This window comes from Drosophila gunungcola (genome assembly GCF_025200985.1).
Source record: "Drosophila gunungcola strain Sukarami chromosome 2R unlocalized genomic scaffold, Dgunungcola_SK_2 000012F, whole genome shotgun sequence".
In the NCBI taxonomy this organism is placed as follows: Eukaryota; Metazoa; Arthropoda; class Insecta; order Diptera; family Drosophilidae; genus Drosophila; species Drosophila gunungcola.
Genome location: NW_026453170.1, coordinates 226,836 through 246,882, shown reverse-complemented (window position 1 = coordinate 246,882; position 20,047 = coordinate 226,836). Strand labels below are relative to the sequence as shown.

The 20,047-nt window shown below is 44.9% G+C and overlaps 7 protein-coding genes across 10 annotated transcripts; 3 read left to right on the top strand and 4 right to left on the bottom strand.

The window, feature by feature from the left end:
- The first annotated feature begins 329 nt into the window (after positions 1-329).
- Positions 330-4,093, top strand: LOC128255677 (putative inorganic phosphate cotransporter). Of its 2 annotated transcripts, none has more exons than XM_052985356.1 (4): positions 330-473; positions 2,275-2,484; positions 2,537-2,991; positions 3,058-4,093. In XM_052985356.1, exons 1-4 carry the CDS (start codon positions 440-442, stop codon positions 3,790-3,792), a joined length of 1,434 nt encoding a protein of 477 aa, XP_052841316.1. In that variant the 5' UTR covers positions 330-439; the 3' UTR covers positions 3,793-4,093. The 2 variants fall into 2 exon arrangements, with proteins under 2 accessions (XP_052841316.1, XP_052841317.1); XM_052985357.1 differs by lacking the exon at positions 330-473 and adding an exon at positions 1,367-2,212.
- On the bottom strand, positions 3,834-5,250 carry LOC128255679 (phosphatidylinositol-glycan biosynthesis class X protein). Its single transcript, XM_052985360.1, has 4 exons — positions 5,034-5,250; positions 4,840-4,972; positions 4,631-4,779; positions 3,834-4,570 (listed from the first exon to the last, which is right to left on the bottom strand). The coding sequence occupies exons 1-4, from the start codon at positions 5,159-5,161 to the stop codon at positions 4,162-4,164; spliced, it is 819 nt and encodes a 272-aa protein (XP_052841320.1). The 5' UTR covers positions 5,162-5,250; the 3' UTR covers positions 3,834-4,161.
- Positions 5,223-6,587, bottom strand: LOC128255678 (ribonuclease H1). Its single transcript, XM_052985358.1, has 5 exons — positions 6,185-6,587; positions 6,076-6,132; positions 5,782-6,023; positions 5,456-5,726; positions 5,223-5,395 (listed from the first exon to the last, which is right to left on the bottom strand). Exons 1-5 carry the CDS (start codon positions 6,524-6,526, stop codon positions 5,300-5,302), a joined length of 1,008 nt encoding a protein of 335 aa, XP_052841318.1. The 5' UTR covers positions 6,527-6,587; the 3' UTR covers positions 5,223-5,299.
- On the top strand, positions 6,547-11,051 carry LOC128255676 (ribonuclease 3). The gene is made up of 3 exons (XM_052985355.1): positions 6,547-8,237; positions 8,297-10,621; positions 10,675-11,051. Exons 1-3 carry the CDS (start codon positions 6,698-6,700, stop codon positions 10,797-10,799), a joined length of 3,990 nt encoding a protein of 1,329 aa, XP_052841315.1. The 5' UTR covers positions 6,547-6,697; the 3' UTR covers positions 10,800-11,051.
- A 963-nt stretch (positions 11,052-12,014) lies between these two features.
- On the bottom strand, positions 12,015-14,437 carry LOC128255777 (mitochondrial-processing peptidase subunit alpha). The gene is made up of 6 exons (XM_052985520.1): positions 14,221-14,437; positions 13,760-14,138; positions 13,288-13,704; positions 13,092-13,232; positions 12,538-13,042; positions 12,015-12,476 (listed from the first exon to the last, which is right to left on the bottom strand). Exons 1-6 carry the CDS (start codon positions 14,274-14,276, stop codon positions 12,304-12,306), a joined length of 1,671 nt encoding a protein of 556 aa, XP_052841480.1. The 5' UTR covers positions 14,277-14,437; the 3' UTR covers positions 12,015-12,303.
- A 56-nt stretch (positions 14,438-14,493) lies between these two features.
- Positions 14,494-14,953, bottom strand: LOC128255780 (uncharacterized). The gene has a single exon (XM_052985524.1). It carries the CDS (start codon positions 14,880-14,882, stop codon positions 14,577-14,579), a length of 306 nt encoding a protein of 101 aa, XP_052841484.1. The 5' UTR covers positions 14,883-14,953; the 3' UTR covers positions 14,494-14,576.
- On the top strand, positions 14,933-19,477 carry LOC128255779 (protein lifeguard 1). 3 transcript variants are annotated; one of them, XM_052985523.1, is made up of 3 exons: positions 14,933-15,266; positions 17,414-17,622; positions 18,324-19,477. In XM_052985523.1, exons 1-3 carry the CDS (start codon positions 15,215-15,217, stop codon positions 18,927-18,929), a joined length of 867 nt encoding a protein of 288 aa, XP_052841483.1. In that variant the 5' UTR covers positions 14,933-15,214; the 3' UTR covers positions 18,930-19,477. The 3 variants fall into 3 exon arrangements, with proteins under 3 accessions (XP_052841483.1, XP_052841482.1, XP_052841481.1); XM_052985522.1 differs by having other exon boundaries at positions 17,393-17,622; XM_052985521.1 differs by having other exon boundaries at positions 17,378-17,622.
- The last annotated feature ends 570 nt before the right edge of the window (positions 19,478-20,047 follow it).

Below are 20,047 nucleotides of genomic sequence, written 5' to 3'. Positions count from 1 at the left end.
CCCTTGACTCATAGGCTTAAAAAGAGCTTTCAACTTCACCCCATCAACTCTTAATTGCTGAAGAAAATCTATACCTATTATTAAGGGGCAGGAGCCTATCGCGATATTGGTTCAATTGTTTACAGCCCCATCGCCGCGTTAAAGTAAATCAAAGCCAAGGCATAATATAATTTGCATTGGGTTGGACACTACGAGTGCCGAGATCTCTGGTAGGGGTTTATGGTTTTATGATTACTGCCGCGATAATGTCGGACGATCTGCGTTGCCTCGCGGGCACTTGAGACTGGAGGCCCCTGCTATCAGGGTAATGGGTTCTTGTGGTATCAGTATAAATGCGAAAGGTGTACCAATAGCTCCGCAGTTGTCCAACGTTTCCACTCCCAGGCACTACGGCCAATTTTTAGTCCGACGTGTAATAATAAATATATCCGCGAGAGTCATGGGATTTGACACATCTGAGGATAAGACAAGACGTAAGATACCGATCGGATATTCTGAACTTTGAGTTGATGTTCGAGCTGACCCAAAAATAATGTTTGCTTCGGACATTTCAAGGTCTAAAAGCGAGTTATTTCATTGATATTGTAAGAACGTAATAAACCGATTAAGTGTCACCTTCTAAGTCGGAAAATGTCTTATCAAATACGTACAGTGAATTTAATTTTTAGAACTACATTTGGTTTAGATCGATTATATCGATTGCTAATCGTTTCTGGTAACATGACTTGGCTAAAAAAGAATACCGTTGTGACATTTTGACAAATGCAGACTTATGTAGAGAGTAGCTTTTTTGTCAATCTGTAATAAGAAAATCTTAGAAACTTTGTTCACAGTTAAAATGTGTTTTAAAAAACCAATGGCACATGATGGGGATGAACTTAAAGAAAACTGTGCACAATTTCAATGGAGAACTATGAAATAATAAGGAAATGGCAGCAATTAATTTAAAGTTAATTAATTACCTCGTAGCAAATGTAATGTACAGAAATTGTTTTCGAATGTTATAATGGGCACCGTCCCTAAAAATGTGAGTTGTGGGAAAAACGCTTTAAAGTTTAGAATTAGAAGTATTAGGAAACAGTTACATATAAAAATAGCCTTCGTCAATTCTATTACGATCGACTTGAAATTTAGACACAACCTACTTAAGAGTATGATGCACTCAATATCTTTATATTAATCGAAAAACCGTAATTCGTCTATAATATACAAACACAAGTTATTAATAGGAAATAACGCTGTAATCATAACAGTATGTTTTAACACTGTATTGTTTTTGTAGTGTACATATATCATGATGCAACTACATATGTAAGGTGATCTCATCAGCTTTGCAGAGGACGAAACATTGTCCAGAGACAAGAGATAGAAAGAGATAAAGCAATCGTTTTACACTGGCAAAAACTACATCCTCAGAAGAGAGCAGCTCCTGCGTTGAGATCACGTTATACAGTTGCACCTTGGTATATATATGTAGGTATTGCGGACATCTTAATGAATTCGCTCCGACCATCGCTCTCTTTCTGTTCTATAACTGCACTTTACGACTCTTCAGACCTACCCTAAGAGACAGTCCCGTTGGAATTCAGACGTCTGGCTATATTTATTTACAAACCATATCTTGATCGTGTATCAGACATCTGCCGAGACTCAAGCCTTTATTAAGATCAACAAGAGATTATTCCACTTGCCATAAAGAAAATATTTATTATCTTTCCGTGGAGGTTGCTTAACAAGAAGATCAGCTAGTTAACGAATTTCGGGGAACTTAATCATCGAATTCATAGGAGGCAATTAAAATACATATACGGCTCCATTTACACATTCTGCCCCTGCGAAATCTACTTCACTGTCGCCAGCGGCAACTTTTCCATTGAGAGTGGGGCGGCTTTTGTTTTCCTCATTGGCGGGCGCGTTAATGATAATGACAATATTATTATAATAAAACCAAAAGAGCTCTGTCGGAACTGTAATTAATGGAATCGTCACTATCAGAGCATTGTTAAACAGCAATAAAACAAAAAAAGGTCCTAGAAATAATCAAGCAAACTGACAAACAATTCGCACCGTCTGCTTATAATGGGACAATCAATAAATCGCATAGCCAGACGCCTGTTAAATCTATAACTGAGTAAACATGGTTTATTGTTCCAATGGAGAGAGAAGGCCCTGCTAATCCACGTTGTTCCGAGTCCGCTCAGGAAACTAGCCTGTATAATAATAGTAAATGGAATAATATCTTCCATCACTCATCGGGTTGTTTCAACTTTTCAGCCAGAGGACTGGGCGTCCGCCACTGGCAAGCCGTTCTCCTGTTCGTGGGCATGATGATCAACTACTTCCAGCGGGTCAACATCTCGGCTGGCATTGTTCCCATGACCCAATCCACCGCAGGCGCTCCTTTCTACAATTGGGACACGTCGGACAAGTCCTTGATCCTCAGCAGCTTTTTCTGGGGCTATGTGGTGTCCCAGGTGCCAGCAGGTGAGCAGCTAAATTGGCCAAAATGTGTCATTCTCAAGCTTGCTGTTTGAAGGTCTCCTGGCCAGGCGATTTGGCGCCAAGGTAGTCCTCGGCTCTGCCACGGCGATTGGCGGCATCCTGTGCTTCTTTCATCCCATGGCAGCCAGGAGTGGCTGGGAGGTTATCTGTGCCCTGCGAGTCCTCACCGGACTAGTCCAGGGCACGGTTTATCCTTGTGTACACACCCTCCTGGCCAAGTGGGTGCCGCGCACGGAGCGAGGACTACTCACCACTGGCGTCTATTCGGGAGCCCAGTTCGGAACGGCTGTTATCCTGGCCACCAGTGGCCTTATCTTCGAGTCCAACATGGGCTGGCCGGGACTATTCTACCTATCTGGCGGTCTGAGCCTGGCTTGGGCCCTGCTCTTCTTTTGGCAGGCGGCCAATGAACCCGCAACGGCCGGCAGGATCAGCAAGAGCGAAAGGGAATACATCGAGAGCCTTACGGGCAGCAACAGTGCGAGTCAGGTGAGTCCGGATTCGATAGTTACAAAAGGGATTGATTGCTCCAACGCCTTACCCCTTTCCTTTTAGTCCGTGGCCGTGCCCTGGACGTCAATCTTCAAGTCTCCAGCCTTCTATGGTCTGCTGGCAGCCCATTGTGGATTCACCTGGGGCTTCTACACGCTGCTCACGGAAATGCCCACGTACTTGAGCAGTGTCCTGCAGCTAAACGTCAAATCCAATGCCTTCCTCTCCTCACTGCCGTACTTCGCCATGGGCCTGCTCTGCTTCGTGGTCAGTCCCATATCTGATTTGCTCATCAACCGGGGCACTATATCGATCACCACGGCCCGCAAGCTCTTTAACTCCATAGGACAGTGGGGACCGATGGCCTGCTTGATCGGATTGGGATACATGACGGCCGACGAGAAGACGTGGGCCATCCTCCTCCTAACACTGGCGGTGGGCATCAACGCGGGCTGCTCTTGCGGCTACCTGATCAACCACATCGATCTATCGCCCAACTTTGCCGGCCCCATGATGGGAGTCACCAATGGGATTGCGGGAGTGACCTCCATTGTGGCTCCCTTAGTGGTTGGAGCGATCATATCGAATGAGGAGGATCCCAGCCAGTGGCGAGTGGTGTTCTTTATCACGGGCGGCATTTACCTAGTGTGCAACACTCTCTTTGTGATCTTTGGCAAGGCCACTGTTCAGCCGTGGAACGATCCGCCGTCCACGTCTAGCACGATGACGCTGCGCAACCACCTGGAAAGCGATTCAAAGTCCGTTGCTCCCACGTCGGACAAGGACAATCGGTTTTAAAGCTTGGCCTGCACCAGGACCCCATTGACAATCTCGTTAACTGTAGTAATTATAAGTAATTGTTATTATGGCTTGCCGTCTGTGCCAGCGATTTTTGGATATGCCTAGCTCTAACTAAGATATTGGTTTATGTTTACGCTCACGCTAAAGGAAGCTTAACATGACTTAGTTTTGTGATAAGCCCCAAAAAGACTTTACGATGTGTAGCACGATTCTAGGGTTATTAAGTCGTTTTGAGTATGTCTATAAGTAAATTGTTTATGCACACAGCATACTAATAAATATTTACAGCCCTGTGTAATCGCCGGAGTGTGTTGGCTTGGTTAATCAACCATTGTTGTCCTGGAATCGCACCGACTTCGTCGCCTGTTACTTGACCTTTTGCTGCAGCAGTCGCTGCTCGTTGAGACGCTGATTGATGCGGCGTGTGTTGGCCATCGAGCGGATGATGGTCCACAGGGCCAGGGACCAGCCGAGCAGGATGGTGCCGCACAGCACCGGGCCGTAGGCGTTCGCCTGGCCAACGGGAATCTCGGCGCGCAGCGGCGTCTTCAGTTGGCACTCCACGTGCACCCGCCTCCAGTTGCAGCGCTCCAGATGCGCCATGGTCGTCGGCTGGCCCTCCTTGACGACGTTCTCGTCGAAGCGGCTTTCCGGCGCGTTCAGGCAGTAGAGCTTATCTGGCCGGGCCACCAGCTCGTTCTCGACGAGCTCACTATCAGCAGTTGGGCAGTTGAGATAGAGCTCCGGCAGGGGTATGGCCACCGTGGCCGCCGATCTGTGGGGCTTACTGGTTATTGTAGTGAGCAAAACAATTCAACATTCAAGGTCAGCCCACCGCTTATCGCTGGGGGCGTGGTAGCGAAAATGCACGGGCAGCCCAAGCGCCTCCGTAATCTTGGGTGTGCCGCGCAGCAGGACGGAGAATGGCTGCGCCCGTTCCGTGGCCACTTCAATGTTGACAAACTTCGGATAGACGGCACTCAACTGGGATCAAAAAAGGTAATTGTGGTAAGTCCCTGTCGCCTAATTCTGGCGATAACGCACCCTCTTCAGACGCTGCAGGTCGTCCAGTTCGTCCGTGCTTATGTAAACGGATGCGGGCAGTGCCTGGAGCAGCACGTACTCGCAGTCCTTGCCGACCAGCGGATAATCGAACCGCAGGCGGTACGTGAGGGTCCTGTAAAGGCACGATTCACTTTAGCCCAACACATTTCATGGGTAATCTCCGAGGCAAAAACCTGTGCATGCCGGCTTTGTCCATTTCCACTTGAACAATGGGTGACTCCACTACATAGCAGTTGCGTATGCCTCCCATTATAGCCAAAACTGAGAAAAATAATAAACACTTGAAGTTCTTCATGGACATCGTTTTGAAGCTAGTTTAACTTAAAAACTGACAAAGTAAAATTGTAAATAAAAACATTGGCTTTGGCGTTGTCCATACACTTCAATTTATTTAGCGTTGCCACTCCGTTTATAATCTGTTAAATTCAAAAAATGGTTATCAGTAATTTCTTTCCTTATACAAGGCGGACCCTTGTCGCGCCAATTTGTCCGCCATTTCGTTGCCCTCTATGCCCTTGTGAGCCTCCACGTAGTTCTGAGGATAAAAAACGAAGAAATACAAAATGTGGGGAGGCACTTGCATAAAATTACCCACCCATTTCACTGCTATATTATTGTTGTGAAGCAGCTCATCCAACTCCTTGAAGTCAACAACGTTTTTCACAGGCTGATTGTTCTTCAGCTTCCAATCTCTTCTCTTCCAGCTTTCCACCCACAGCGTTATGGAGTTGATCAGAAACTGGGAATCAGTGTTGATGGACAGTTTTTGTATTCCCAGATCCAGAGCTGTTTTGATGGCATGTATGGCCGCTTGAATTTCTCCAACGTTGTTGGTTACGCGACCTTCCACGGGCTTGGCAGCATTTCTTAAACAAATTCGGGCATACTAAATAAAGTTTTATAGCGATTTCACCCACTTACAGCTGGTGATTCTTGCCGAAATAGACTCCGTAGCCGGCACAGGCTCCTGGTCGCCCATTACCTATGCAGGAGCCATCTGTGTACACAATTACATAGCCTTCCGCATCGATTTCGAACTGAAAGGCACCCACTTGCTTCAGTCCTGTGGCTTCGGACACCTGGGAGGCATGTCGTGGTATTTTGTTTCTAGTATCGGCTGTGCTACCTTCCGTCCCTTTTCTCTTGCGACTGTGGATGCCTGGCTGAAAACGGGTATGTTAAATCTTTGCAGTGGGATTTTTTTTGACCTTCTACCAGATTGCCACTACCAGATGGCTTGGGGTCTCCTTCCACTTCGTTCATGGCAGCGTTCTAAAAAGAGGAGGTCAGCAATGGAAGACTTCACTTATTTTTTACTGCTCACCAGCTCGTCCTCTACCAGGTCGTCATCCTCATCGGGCCAGGCCTCTGTGTACTTGGGCTTCTCGATCTGCCGCACCTTGTCCTTCCAACTGGCCGGAGTAGCATGTTTCTGGCCCAGGGGCACCGCCACGTCCTGTGGAGCATACGATTTGCAGCCATTGACGAATTTCTCCGCCTCTTGGCGCGTGCCGAACTTCTTGTACTTGGCGTTCTTAAAGCCCTTGACCTGCTCCTCGCACTCCGCCCACGTGGCGTAGACTCCGGCCTTCCGACCACTGGCTACGGCGTAGAAGGCCATAGTGCATCGTTGCAGGCTCAGGGAACAAAAGCGGGGTAGTAGCATACTTAAATGGCGTCTCGTCTCGAAACATATGTTGCAAGGCCTTGCCAGATGGGCGAAAGTAAACAAACCCACAGGGTTGCCAAATCAGGAAAGTCGCGGTGAAAAAGTGTGGATGGAAAAAAGTGCATTTGCCGGTTTTAAAAGAATTTTTGCTTAGAAAAAATAAACGAAATGTACCAGCCGCCTTTGCCACCGCCGCCACCTGTCCAGCCCCCTCCTCCGCCTCCACCACCGCCCCCAGAATCGGAAGAGGCAATCTCTCCGCCGGGAGTGAGTGTTTCCTCACACACCTACTCGAAAATTGACACCCAGCCCCAAAACACCAACCCGTTGGATTACGTGTATCAAGAGACATCAGGACTCCACCCGAACCCCGTCCCCAGCTATGATCCCTACCAGCAGCAGTCGGCCTACGCCTACGAGGGCTATGCGTACCAGGACCCAGCACAGAAGTACTTTTCCCAGGAGCCCGCTTACCAATACCAGGCACCAGGAACGTCCTACCCGTACGAGGGCTACAAATACCCGGACCGATATCCCGCCTACGCGGCTAACTACAGACCCCCCGCCGAAAGGGAGAGATACGACTCATACGGCTCCAGTCAAGGATACCACCACCATCCAGGCTATGGCTCGGGAAAGCGATACCAACACCAACAGCGACATGGTCTGGAACACCGACATCCCCAGGAGCCCCGATATACCCACGAGTCCCGACATGGACATGGCAATGGCCACTATGCCCACAGGCCGCCAAAGGGGTCCCAGGGCTACCGCGGATCTGCAGCCAGGAGCACAGCCACGGAGGACTACACTCCACGCAGCTATCGCGAGAGGGAGCGAAGTGAGTCAGTGGAGAAGCAGAGATCCAAACCCAAGGTGGAGACCGAAAGGGACCGCCTTCTGCGGCAATGGTGTGCCAACTTCTGCGAGAAACCGGAGGACTATGTGAAGAAGATGAACGCCCTCAGCGAGGCAGACGCGCCCACCGAGTCCTGGGTTCGATCCTCCCCAGCTGAGCCCTACTACGAGCGCACTAACACCGATAACGAAGTCAAAGGCCGGGTGCGGCTGCAGAAGTTATGCAACCTATTCGACGAGGAGCTGCTGCAAAGGGCGGAACGAGTGCGTCAGAAGCTCCCCGTCTACGTGCCGCCGCCACGAAAGGCGCGCCGTCGCGTCTGCAAGCACAAGCACAAATCAGAAGCCTGTTCCTCGTCATCCTCTTCCGACTCGGACTCGGACGAAGATGCCTTCAAAATCGAGCAGGACTGCTCCATGGAGGAGCTGTCGCACAAGGTGCAGCATCCACAGAGGGTTCACGCAGATCTCTGGCACAACGACGCCGGCGAGATGAACGACGGCCCTCTGTGCCGCTGCTCGGCCAAATCCCGGCGCATTGGCATCCGCCATGGCATCTACCCAGGCGAGACTGGCTACCCTGAGTGCGACCCCAACAGCAACAATGCGGGCAAGCTGTTTCACTACAGGATCAGCATCTCGCCGCCCACAAACTTCCTGACCAAAACACCGACCATTATCAAGCATGACGAGCACGAGTTTCTCTTTGAGGGCTTCTCGCTTCTCTCGCATGTGCGTCTCACTGATTTGCCCGTGTGCAAAGTCATCCGTTTCAACATTGAGTACACCATTGAGTACGAGGAGGAGAAGATGCCTGAGAACTTTACCATCCATGAGCTGGATCTGTTCTGTAAGTAAAACGAGAGAAGACTCCATACTGCTTATACTGTATATTGTTCCTGGTTTCAGTCAAATACCTTTTCCATGAGCTGCTTGAGCTAGTGGACTTTAATCTGACGCCCAACGTGGCCTCCGGCAGCGCCGAGAAGTCCTGTCCAGCATTCCACTTCCTCCCACGCTTCGTCCGTGACCTTCCAGACAATGGAAAGGAGGTTCTGGCGATGGTCGAGGTACTCCGCTACCTGCTCGACAACTCGGCCCAACTGGTCGAACGTCAGCAGCTTCTGCACCTGAACCAGATCAGCCAGAGTGAGTGGCAGAACTATGTGGACTTCATTAAGGGCATGCTGGTCACAAAGCCGGGGCATAAGCCGTGCTCGCTGCGCGTCGATCAATTGGACAGGAATAACTCCGATCTGCCGGAGTGCGTGGATCGCGAGACTGGCATCTCACATCCGGCAATCGTACACTTTGGTATCCGTCCGCCGCAGCTTAGCTACGCGGGGAATCCGGAGTACCAAAAGGCGTGGCGGGAGTACGTCAAATTCCGCCATTTGATGGCCAACATGTCGAAGCCATCATTCAAGGACAAGCGCAAGCTGGAAGAGAAGGAACAGCGCCTGCAGGAGATGCGCACGCAAGGGCGCATGAAGCGCAACATCACTGTGGCCATCAGCTCGGAGGGATTCTACCGTACGGGCATCATGTGCGATGTGGTGCAGCACGCCATGCTGGTGCCCGTTCTGACAGGTCACCTGCGGTTCCACAAGTCGCTGGACCTGCTGGAGGAGAGCATTGGGTATAGTTTCAAGAATCGGTACCTGCTGCAGTTGGCGCTGACTCATCCCTCGTACAAGGAGAACTACGGCACAAATCCGGATCATGCCCGCAACTCACTGACCAACTGCGGAATTCGACAGCCAGAATATGGCGATCGGAAGATCCACTACATGAACACCCGCAAACGGGGAATCAACACGTTGGTCAGCATCATGTCCCGATTTGGCAAGGACCATGAAACTGTTTCGAATATAACGCACAACGAACGGCTGGAGTTTCTCGGCGATGCTGTGGTGGAGTTCCTCAGTTCGATCCACCTGTTCTTCATGTTTCCGGAGCTGGAGGAGGGTGGTTTGGCCACCTACCGGGCGGCCATCGTCCAAAACCAGCACTTGGCCCTGCTGGCCAAGAAGTTGCAGCTGGAGGAGTTCATGTTGTACGCCCACGGATCCGATCTGTGCCACGAGCTGGAGCTGCGCCATGCCATGGCCAATTGTTTCGAAGCCCTGATGGGAGCCCTTTTGCTGGACGGAGGAATTAAGGTGGCGGATGAGGTGTTTACGGATGCGCTCTTTCGGCAGGACGACAAGCTGCTGAACATCTGGAAGAATCTGCAGGAGCACCCGTTGCAGGAACAAGAGCCACTGGGTGATCGCAGCTGCATTGATTCCTATCGGGTGCTCAAGGAGCTGACCAAGTTCGAGGACTCCATTGGAATTAAGTTTAAGCACATTCGTCTCTTGGCCCGCGCGTTCACCGATCGTTCCATTGGCTTCACACACTTGACGCTCGGCTCCAATCAGCGCCTCGAATTTCTGGGCGACACTGTGCTGCAGCTAATCTGCTCGGAGTATCTATATCGCCACTTTCCCGAGCACCACGAAGGCCATTTGTCCCTGCTGCGTTCCTCGTTGGTTAACAATCGCACACAGGCGGTGGTCTGCGATGATTTGGGGATGCCCAAGTATGCGGTATACGCAAACCCCAAAGCGGATCTGAAGACGAAGGATCGTGCCGATTTGCTCGAGGCTTTCCTGGGCGCCTTGTACGTCGACAAGGGTTTGTTGTACTGCGAGCAGTTCTGCCACGTCTGTTTGTTCCCGCGCCTTCAGCTGTTCATCATGAATCAGGACTGGAACGATCCCAAGTCCAAGTTGCAGCAGTGCTGCCTCACCCTGCGTACAATGGACGGCGGTGAGCCGGACATTCCCTACTACAAGGTGGTTGAGGCCAGCGGTCCCACCAACACGCGGGTATACAAGGTTGCCGTTTACTTCCGGTCAAAGCGGCTGGCCACCTCCAGCGGCTCCTCCATCCAGCAGGCGGAGATGAATGCGGCCAAACAGGCGCTAGAAAATTCGAGGGACCTCTTTCCCCAGCTGGACCACCAGAAGCGCGTAATTGCCAAGAGCATCAAAAAGCAGACGGGCAACGAGTTGGACAACGAGAGTGATCGTCAGCCGCAGGAGGAGAAGGTTAAACGGCCCAAGTACGCGCCACCACTGCAGGATGAGAGTCACCTTCCCAAGCAGTATCGCATGCACGAAAACATCTCAAGCGACGAGCTGCCGGAAGATGATGAGTTTGAAAGTAATGCTCCGAAGAGCCCTACAAGTAAGTAAACAGATTGCCCAGTAATAACATCACATAACTATATTTATTTTCAGTGCCCCCAAAACTGGACAGGAGGGGCAACAGCAGCAGCAGCAGCGATGACTCCAGCCCGTCACCCAAACGCAAACGTCGTGTGAGAAAGAGCTCCTCGATATCCTCCCCAACTTCATTGGAATAGCCATTCAGAATTTCAACTTAAATTTGTACAGAAAGAAGAGCACCGATTTCACTAAAAAGAATCGTAGGGACGGAATTTAAACTATTTTGCCTTTTCTAATAACAGATACCAAAAGACAAATCGCTCATTTAGTATAAGTGTAAGGCATGACACAATTTATGGTTTAATGGTCATAACATTTTCATTAAAACTTTGTTATCATAGCATTAAGTACCGCTAAATAAAACTAAAAAAAATCAAACTTACCCAGTTTCAACTTACGCGTTTAAATATGTTTATGTAACCCGTTTTCATAGTCAAATTGGTAGACCAAAAGTGAGATGACTAAGAAACCTTCTTCTAGTTTACCATAAACACGTGAAAACGGTACAAAGAATTTAATGTTCCTAATATTCCGTCCCTACGAACTTTTTACATAGTAAAAAGGAAATTCAATATTGTTTGTTTTATAGAATAATCTGTTTCTTGTTACAAACTTCTGACAGTTTTCTGATTGCTTTGAGTACGCTTTAAACATAAACAGCTAAGGCTGGATTCAAAAGGAAAAACTTTTTGGACTAAGTTTTAATCTGCAGATCGCTGCTGAATTGTAAAAAAAAATTGTTCCCTTTATAAAGCTGATAGCTCAAGTACACTTTTAAAAAAATTCGCAAAAAATTTTTACTTTTTCATTATGACTTTTTTAAATTTAAGAAAAAATTGTATATTATAATTTTTAAAATAAAAGAACATCTCAATAATATTCTGTGCGTTACGTAACTCAAAAATAAATGTTCCGGTCTAAATAAAATTTTGCACATACCCTTTATATAGTAAAAACTTTCGGATTAACGAAAGTTTAAACTAAAAAACATTTTGTAATATTTTTACGAAAATAACAGGCTGATTTTTTATGTAAAAATGGTACCTCCGACTTTAAAACTGCGCCAAAATTCAAAATCGCACACCTTTCAATTTAGTTTCGTTCATCCGCACAATAAACTAATATATTAAATAATTCAATTTAATGTTTTTTTTAAATATAACTGTGAGTCCAGGCTTTATGCACGCAATGAACATAAAAAAAAAGAAACCCTAGATACTCTTCAAATATAGGCATTTACCGTGTAAAAACTTAAATATTTATACTCACCCAGAAATGAGAAAAAAATCTCAAAAATTTGCTTTTTTCAGCCTCGGAAACACGAGGCTTTCAATAAGAGAGACATTGTCAAATGAAGTTGGAAATATCCACAAGTTATCGAACATTGATCGCATTATTCAAATAAGCTAAATAGACTTTCAATTTACTTACAAAAAATAATAGTTCTTTTCAGTGCACCCGGTATAGAATTCAACCACAAGAGCAGCCAAAAAACAGATGCTCAGTAAAATAACCGAATCGAATTTTGGTAAATATTTTAGCCAATTTAAATTTAACACGATTGCGCTTCGTACAAAATTGTGAGTTACGAATCAAACAAAGCGAAACGATCTCTCAGATCTTGCGGTCTCACATCCAGCGCTATTTGAACAGGGAAAGCCGGCGGCCCAGGCCAGAACGTCCCGAACCGCTTAGCGCATTGGTGATGTAGCTCATCTCAGGAAGATTGTGGATGTCACCGCGGGCGGCCACCGATGGCGGGGAACTGAGAAGGCGCTGGGCGACGCGCTGGATGTCGGCGGCAGTGACACTCTCTGCAACAATATTAAAAAATTAATTGATAAGTTCATAACGAGCGCATACCGTTGATCTCACCAATTTCCTTGATAAAATGCTTAGGGCGTTTACGATGCCCCGTTACCAGCACTTGGCGGCCCACATCCTCGAAAACAACAGGTCGCGACTCCAAGTTCATCAGCAGCATGGACTGTAGCTGGATCTTAGAGCGCATCAGCTCCTCCCTTCCCGGCTCGGCCGCCATGCCCATCATCTCTCGGGTGAGCACCTCGACCATGTCGTTCATGTGCTGCGGCGGTGCACTGCCATGGATGCAGAACAGTCCAGTGTCGGCGTAAGCATGGTTGTACGCCGTGGCGCTGTACATCCAGTGGTAGCGGTTCAGCACCTTGGTATACAGACGCGAGTACATGCCCTTGCCAGGACCGCCGGCGGAGAAGGAGCCACCACCGCCCATCATGATGTTCAGGACGCACAGCGGCACGAAGTCCTTGTCCTGATGGGAGCAGCCTTCGAAGCCAAGGACCACGTGGGCCAGCTCAGGCAGACCAGCAGCCGCGTAGATGGGGATTTCGCATTGTTCCTAAGGGTACTGGTTTTTAAAGATTAAGACTTAAATTTCCAGAACTGACCTTAACTAAGCCACCAGTGTATTGTGCAATAGACGTATCCACTTGCTTGGGTCCCAAATCGTCCAGTTCTTCCGTCTCCCAGATGGCTTTGTCCTCCACGAAGTACATTTTCACATAGTTGACCAGTTCATCGTGATCCACCTAGAATTAACTATTCTAACAAAATTGCAATATAAAATTTCTTCTATAGACTTACGCCAACACCAGCGATGACCATCCGAGTGGGAGAGTGGTGGTACTTGAGGTAGTTCATCAGCACCTTCCGGTCGATGTGGTCCAGGTTTTCCAGCGGACACAGCTTAGGCAGGCCTAAGGTGTTGTCCCTGTAAGCCGCTGAATGGATCATGTCCATCAGAATGGGCTCCTGCTCCGGTCGCATGCCTAGCGTCTCCAGCTCAAAGTTGACGGCACGCCTGGCCAGGCTCACCTCTAGATCACTGAGTGTGGGCCTCAGGGTGACGTCTGCCAGCAGACGCGTCACGGAGTCGATGGCCCGACTGTCGATGCTTGCGGCATAGATTAGCGTGTCTCGCGAGCTCTGGCAGTCGCAGATGCCGCCGTTCTTCTCCAGCTCTTTAAGTATGGCGTCCTTGTTGGGGAAGTTGACTGTGGACTTTGGAACAATGAGGCAGTTAGCAGGGATCTTACATCACAGCAGCCAAACTCACATTGAACGCCAGCTTTTCAAGGAAGTGCGAAACGCCGCTGGGGTAGGCGACCTCGTAGCGCGGACCGGAGTCGATCACCAGACCCACGGTGCAGAATTGGCCGTACCGGGGCTCAGAGGCAATCCGCAAACCGTTTGGCAGCGTTGTCACCTTGGTGATGGCGCTCTCCGCCAGCGGAGCCGCGTAAACCGCCTCCGGCAAATTGGGCAATGGCTCGGTGAGGGGCGGCAGGTGGGTTACGATTTCCTTGGACGGCGTGTTCACCTTTTGGGGCCCATCGCTGGTGCGCACGCCGCCGGTGATCTGGCCGATTCCGGTGCCGCTGCCCACCTCGTCGCCGCCCAGCGTAGTGACCTTGGTGGCCAAACGGCGGGGAAACCTGTGTTACGGTAAGGGGGAGGCAATTAGTTCTCGCCGGCTCCAATACCACCCCACCTTTCACCACCCCTCGAAATTCTTACGTGCGCCATGAGTGTCTGAGCTTTTTCAGCATGCCGATGCTGCGCGCGTTCATCATGTGCTGGTGATTTGGCTTTGGTAACGGTTTTTACAAATTTATGTGATTTATATTTGAATTTGATTCAGAAACATATTTTTTTGTTCTTTTTAACGAGTGATTTTCAAAGAAAAAAGAAATGTTGATCTCTTCTTCTTCTGCTCTTGACTTATGTGTCAGTCACACGGAAAGCCAGGGGTGCAATGGTGCCAGTGTTGCCAGCCTGCCTGCGGATCAATTTTCCGTTACAATAATAAGTCATTTCATTTATGGTTTCAAAAGGGATTTTATTTGTGAAGGACACAGAATTAATGTGCAAGACTAATCAAAATTGAAACGCCTCTTGCCGTCGAAACGATAGCCATACGCCGCTGCATTTTTAGTGTCCACCAGTGCTGGATTGCGGTGCTTGAAAAAGCTACCGTGACCGTGGGCGGGACGCGAGGCGCTATTGGGGATACCCTCCACTTCCCGAGGGTAAAAGGCCTCGAACATCCCCTCCGGCGGCAGGCAGCATTCGGCTATCTTGGAGTCATTGGGGTCATAGGCCGCCGCAGTTTCAGGTCCAAAAAATGCAGTCAATAGGACCACAAACAGTGCCTTGAGCAGTTTCGTAATTACACTCATTACCTTACAATTACACACAAGCGCCTACAGATTACTTTTACTTTTGCTGGCCGAACCCGTTTGAGACCGACTTTACGAGTTTAAGGCTTTTGTGAACTGAAGTAATTTTGACCGAAACGTTGGCTGATATATACATTTGTATTTTTGGAATCAGCAAAAACGAAAATCAGCTGCTTTAGCACGGAAACTCTGGCAGCACTTATCAAAAAAAGACCGGCATCACGGTTTCCATTCCTCCAGTTTGATATTTTGTTCATTTTGTTCCCTGGCACGCTTTAGGTCGGCAAGATTTCTTTTAGTTATCCCAAAAAAAATTTTCAAACTTATTTGAGATGGATCCTCCTAAAGAAAACACAAGAATCCTAGATAAAGCTGTATTGTACGGTAAGTTCGTGGGAATTTTTTTTAAATCTGTACATGAACAGCTTTCCAGTGGAATTGATTAGAATTCTAAGTAACACTTAAACACACAATCTGTATTTCAGATTGATACTTCGCGTTTGTATTTTCAAGGGTAATTACCGAATTTCGAAAGCATAGATTATTTTGTTCTTTGGCGATAATTTATATACACCGGCGGCAGCAAAAATAGCATTATTCTGTTGGCACTTTTTCGTTTTACTATAAGGTATATATATAGGTAATAAGAAAAAATTAAGAAAATTAAGAAACAGCAAAGTTATAATTTTTTTTTGTTATTTTTCTTTATTTTTATAATTACTATATGTTATAGTCGTTCGGTTTTAATAAAACTAAACATCTAATTCTAATATCCAACTTAAAGAATATTATTTGTTTTCCGATGGGAATGTTTCATGCAAATAGCTTGAAAACTGATTATATATTCTTGATCAGCATCCGCAGGAAAGTCGATCTAGCCATGTCTTTCCGTCAGTTTGTCCGTTTCTATGCAAACTAGTCGCTGTCTTAAAGCTATCTGCATTTAACTTTCGAAAAAGTTGTCTTCCTATTGCAGGTAGTACATAAGTCGGATCGAGCCGGACTATATCATATAGCTCCCATAATACCAATCATAATAATAAATGAAAAAAAATTATAAGTTTGCTGTTTTTTTTTTTTTTTTATTCAAGAATTAGAGATGTTTTAATATTTGTTGCACTCAGCAATCTAGCTATTTAAATTTAGCCCGGTTCGCTCGGAATTAAATGGGCTTGGATGCGTTCGCTGACCCAGTTTGGGAGAGCGGGATCGAAAGATGACTTTAAGGTAGGTCAGGGTAGTTGCGAGAAATCGTAGGCAAACGGTTAAAAAAAACAAAGTCATACTTTTTTTTTGTAATTTTCGTGCTTAGGTAAGTTAAAGTACTCGTGTGTACACTACTCGTGTTTATTAGTCTTAAACTTACATACAAAAAACAGTGGGTTTCAAAAGTTTAAGGCCACCAAGGACCCTATCTGAAGGGTCCCGGAAGTTTAGAAAACTCTTGTTTAGAAGATACTTAAGAGGCGTATCTAAAGCCATTCAGGACACCTTCTGTTAAGACTCACTGTGAAACTAATCTGGAATTAGAATTCTAAGTCCGTACTTTAGCCGCGCGTGCAACTATACCTAAATTGAGTTGCGAAATATAACAAGAATGGAATTCTTCTTTCATCACGTCCTTACTTTTCCCGTTGATCTAAGCTCCTTAGGAATGGGTGAAACGCCTCCAAATTTGGTGTCATGGTATATGGTTGGCCATTTTTTCAATCTTTTATTTCGTTGTTGAAATTTATGTATATTTCCCTCGCGTTATTGCCACTTTGACCAATTGTGATTATGGCGACTTTCTTTAGTCGGCATTGAAAGTTTCAAACGATGAGAATAGCTAACGATAGCTTTTCTGTTTTTTAATTTTTTTTTTTTTAATTTTTTTGGACATAGTAATGGTTTAATAATACATAGCTGCCATAGAAACGATCGAAAATAATTATAGGTTAAATTTTTTTTTAACATATACGCGTATAACTCGAAATTTAGATGTTTAAATGAATATTAAACTTTTCCTTGCCAAGGAAAAAGGAAGGAAAGGAAGAAATCCCTTTAATGTTTTTTTTTACTTAAATTATAAGACCCTCTGCAAAGGTATATCATGAAAGAACTCTATACTCGAGTTCCCTGACTTTTAATACTCAGCTAACAAATTTTCTACTAAACTAAATCATTGTTTTGCAAAAAACTTGCGCTGAGTAATTTCGGCGTTCATACGGACAAAAACCTGTTAGTCTTATATAATCTTGTATAAAGTAACAGACGTAAGCAACAAAATGTAAGTCTTTCAGCAAATACATTTTCTTTAAAATTTTTTTATTTATTTATAATATTTTATTTGCGTTGAGATACATAAACATTTCGAAGAAATAATTTTTAAAAAGTATTGGTGATGCAAAGAATTGTTATCTAAAAGTGTTTAACTGAAAAGATTTTTCATGGTTTTTTAATGTAAATTTTTTTTCGATTTTTTTTTTATTTTAATTATTTTTTAAACAATTAAGTTGCTTTTGTTTCAGCGTTGTTTAATTTTCTTCCAGTACCCAGGAGCAATGATCGTTACCCACCGATTCCATTGCCAGCACCTCCTCCGCGAAATGAGTCACAGCCCGAGGATTCAGCTCCAGAAGCTGGGGCTCACTTGATAGAAACTGGAACAATAATCCATGTCCTGGTGGTAAAAAGCATTATCTTCGAGAATCAAACTATTCGCAAAGGCTTCGTTCGCAAGGTGTTTGGAATCCTGCTGGTGAGTGAAATATAAGTATTTGTCAGGAACCGCAATTATAATAAGTTTAAGTAATGACTTAATTAAAACTTCTAACTTTTTGTTCTTAATGAATATTTTTGAATAATTTTTTTTAAAAAAATAAAAAAAATATAACTAATTTAATAACACTAGCTTACAAATTAGCCTCAACAAACCGCCGGTATAACGATTTTATTTGGATTTTTTTGTGTGCAAAAATATAGACTTATAGACCTCTGTTATCTTCTTTAACTTCTGCGAATGACACCTTAGTAACATATCACCGTATTCCCGCTTTAAAAATCCATACAAAAACCATTTACCCCCTCATTATAGAGTTTAATAGCTTGTTAGATTCGATAATGTTCCATCTTCAAGATATATCGATAAAATTATGTTCGGTTTTTAGGCGTGTATTTTTAAATATGTATTTATGGTGGCTTAAATTTGAGTAACTTTTTCAAACTTTTTGTCGAACTCTAGCATTTATATAAGCGAACTAATCATCATAGCATGTTTAGGGCAGTTAAAAACTCAAAAAAAAATATTTTTTTCAAAAATCAACAATTCAAAAATTTTGACAAAAAAGCATATAATGTAGAAATGCAAATTATTTCACTCTTTTCTATGTCCATTAAGAACAATTAATAATTAATTAATCCTGGTAGTGATTCAGTTGGTTATTGCTTTTGTTTTTGCAGGCCCAACTACTGTTCACATGTGCTGTAATAACTGCATTTGTTTACCACGAGCCCACCAAGCAATTTGTGCAATCGAACTCTGTTGTCGTATTTGTCGCCATGATCGTTAACATTGTCGTCTTGGTAATGATCGTTTGTGTGGAGAGCGTGCGACGCAAGCATCCCGTTAATCTGATTTTCCTGGCCATCTTCACCTTCACCATGTCCGTGCTCCTGGGAACAGCATCGAGCGTAATGGACTCCGACATAGTACTCTTGGCCGTGGGAATTACTGCGGTGCTGGTCATCGCTCTTTCCGTGTACGCCGTGCAAACCAAATACGATTACAGCGCCAAGGGCGGGGTGATGATAACTTTTGTGATGCTCCTTATCGTACTGGCAGTATGTCGAATTTCGATGCCCGAATTCATAGATAGCTTGCCAATTGCTGGCCTTTGCGCCGTAATCGCTTGTTTATTCCTGATCTACGACATGCAGTCGATAATCGGCGGCAATCATGCGGAACAGCTGGATCCCGAGGAATATGTGTTTGCAGCCTTGACTCTGTACCTCGATGTGGTTCGCATATTTATTTATATCCTTCGGATTCTAAGGAAATTTGAATAGTGTGGCTAAGGTCTGATACAATTTCTTTTAAACTTAAATGGCCCGGAAAGACAGATAATGCATTTTGATCTTGCTTAGCTTTAACAGAAATAACTAGCTTTAGCCTTAAATATGTGAAAAAGTGTCATTACAGTATAACTGATATGTAAAAGCAAAGAACGTTCCTGATCAATTCCAAAAACAGAACAAGAAAGGTGTTAATTGTTAGAGTTGTTGTCGTTGTTTTTATACCCTTGCAGAGGGTATTATAATTTCAGTCAGAAGTTTGCAATACCCTATAAAGTTTATATATTCTTGATCAGCATCACTAGGAGAGTCAATCTAGCCATGTCCGTCTGTCCGTCCGTTTCTACGCAAACTAGTCTCTCAGTATTATGAAATGAAACTTTGCCAAAAGGTCCGGAACGAACCGAATCGGACGACTATAGCATATAGCTCCCATAAGAAAAATCAGAAAAATGAATAGAACAAAATTAAACCTTTGCTGTTTTAGTACTTCGACATATAGTAATGGTTTAAATTTCATAAAAATCGGACGATTATATCATATAGCTCCCATACAAACAATAAACCTTTTTTTTTAATGTAATTTTCTATTTTTTTTAATTTTTTTAAAAATTGTTTTTGACTTATTAATAATTTGACAGTTCAGGATTTAAAATCGGAAACCGATATCCTATAGCTGTCATAGGAACTTTCAAATAACTGAGCTGCAAATCACCATAGCTTAAATGCTTTTAAACATATACGCAAGTAAATCATAGTTATAATGTTATCAAAAAATTTAAACTTTTTCAAGTCCGAGGCGGGCGCGACAGACAATAAACAAGATATATATCAAATTTCAAAGGAATGTGTTAAGTAGAACTTGAAACGCGTTTAAAGTTTGGGAAACATTTATAATGGCTCGGACGCCACGTCAAAAAATCGGCTGTTTCACTTTAAATAACACGAATTTTGAAAACATTTTTAATGATCATACTTTTTAAAGTCTACCCATTCCACATATACAAAAAAAAAATCGATTTTTTTAAATTTCTAAATTAATTAATTAAATTAATATAACTGAAGTTGTTTTGTAAAAAATATATTCAAGCATCAACCAATTTGTTATTATC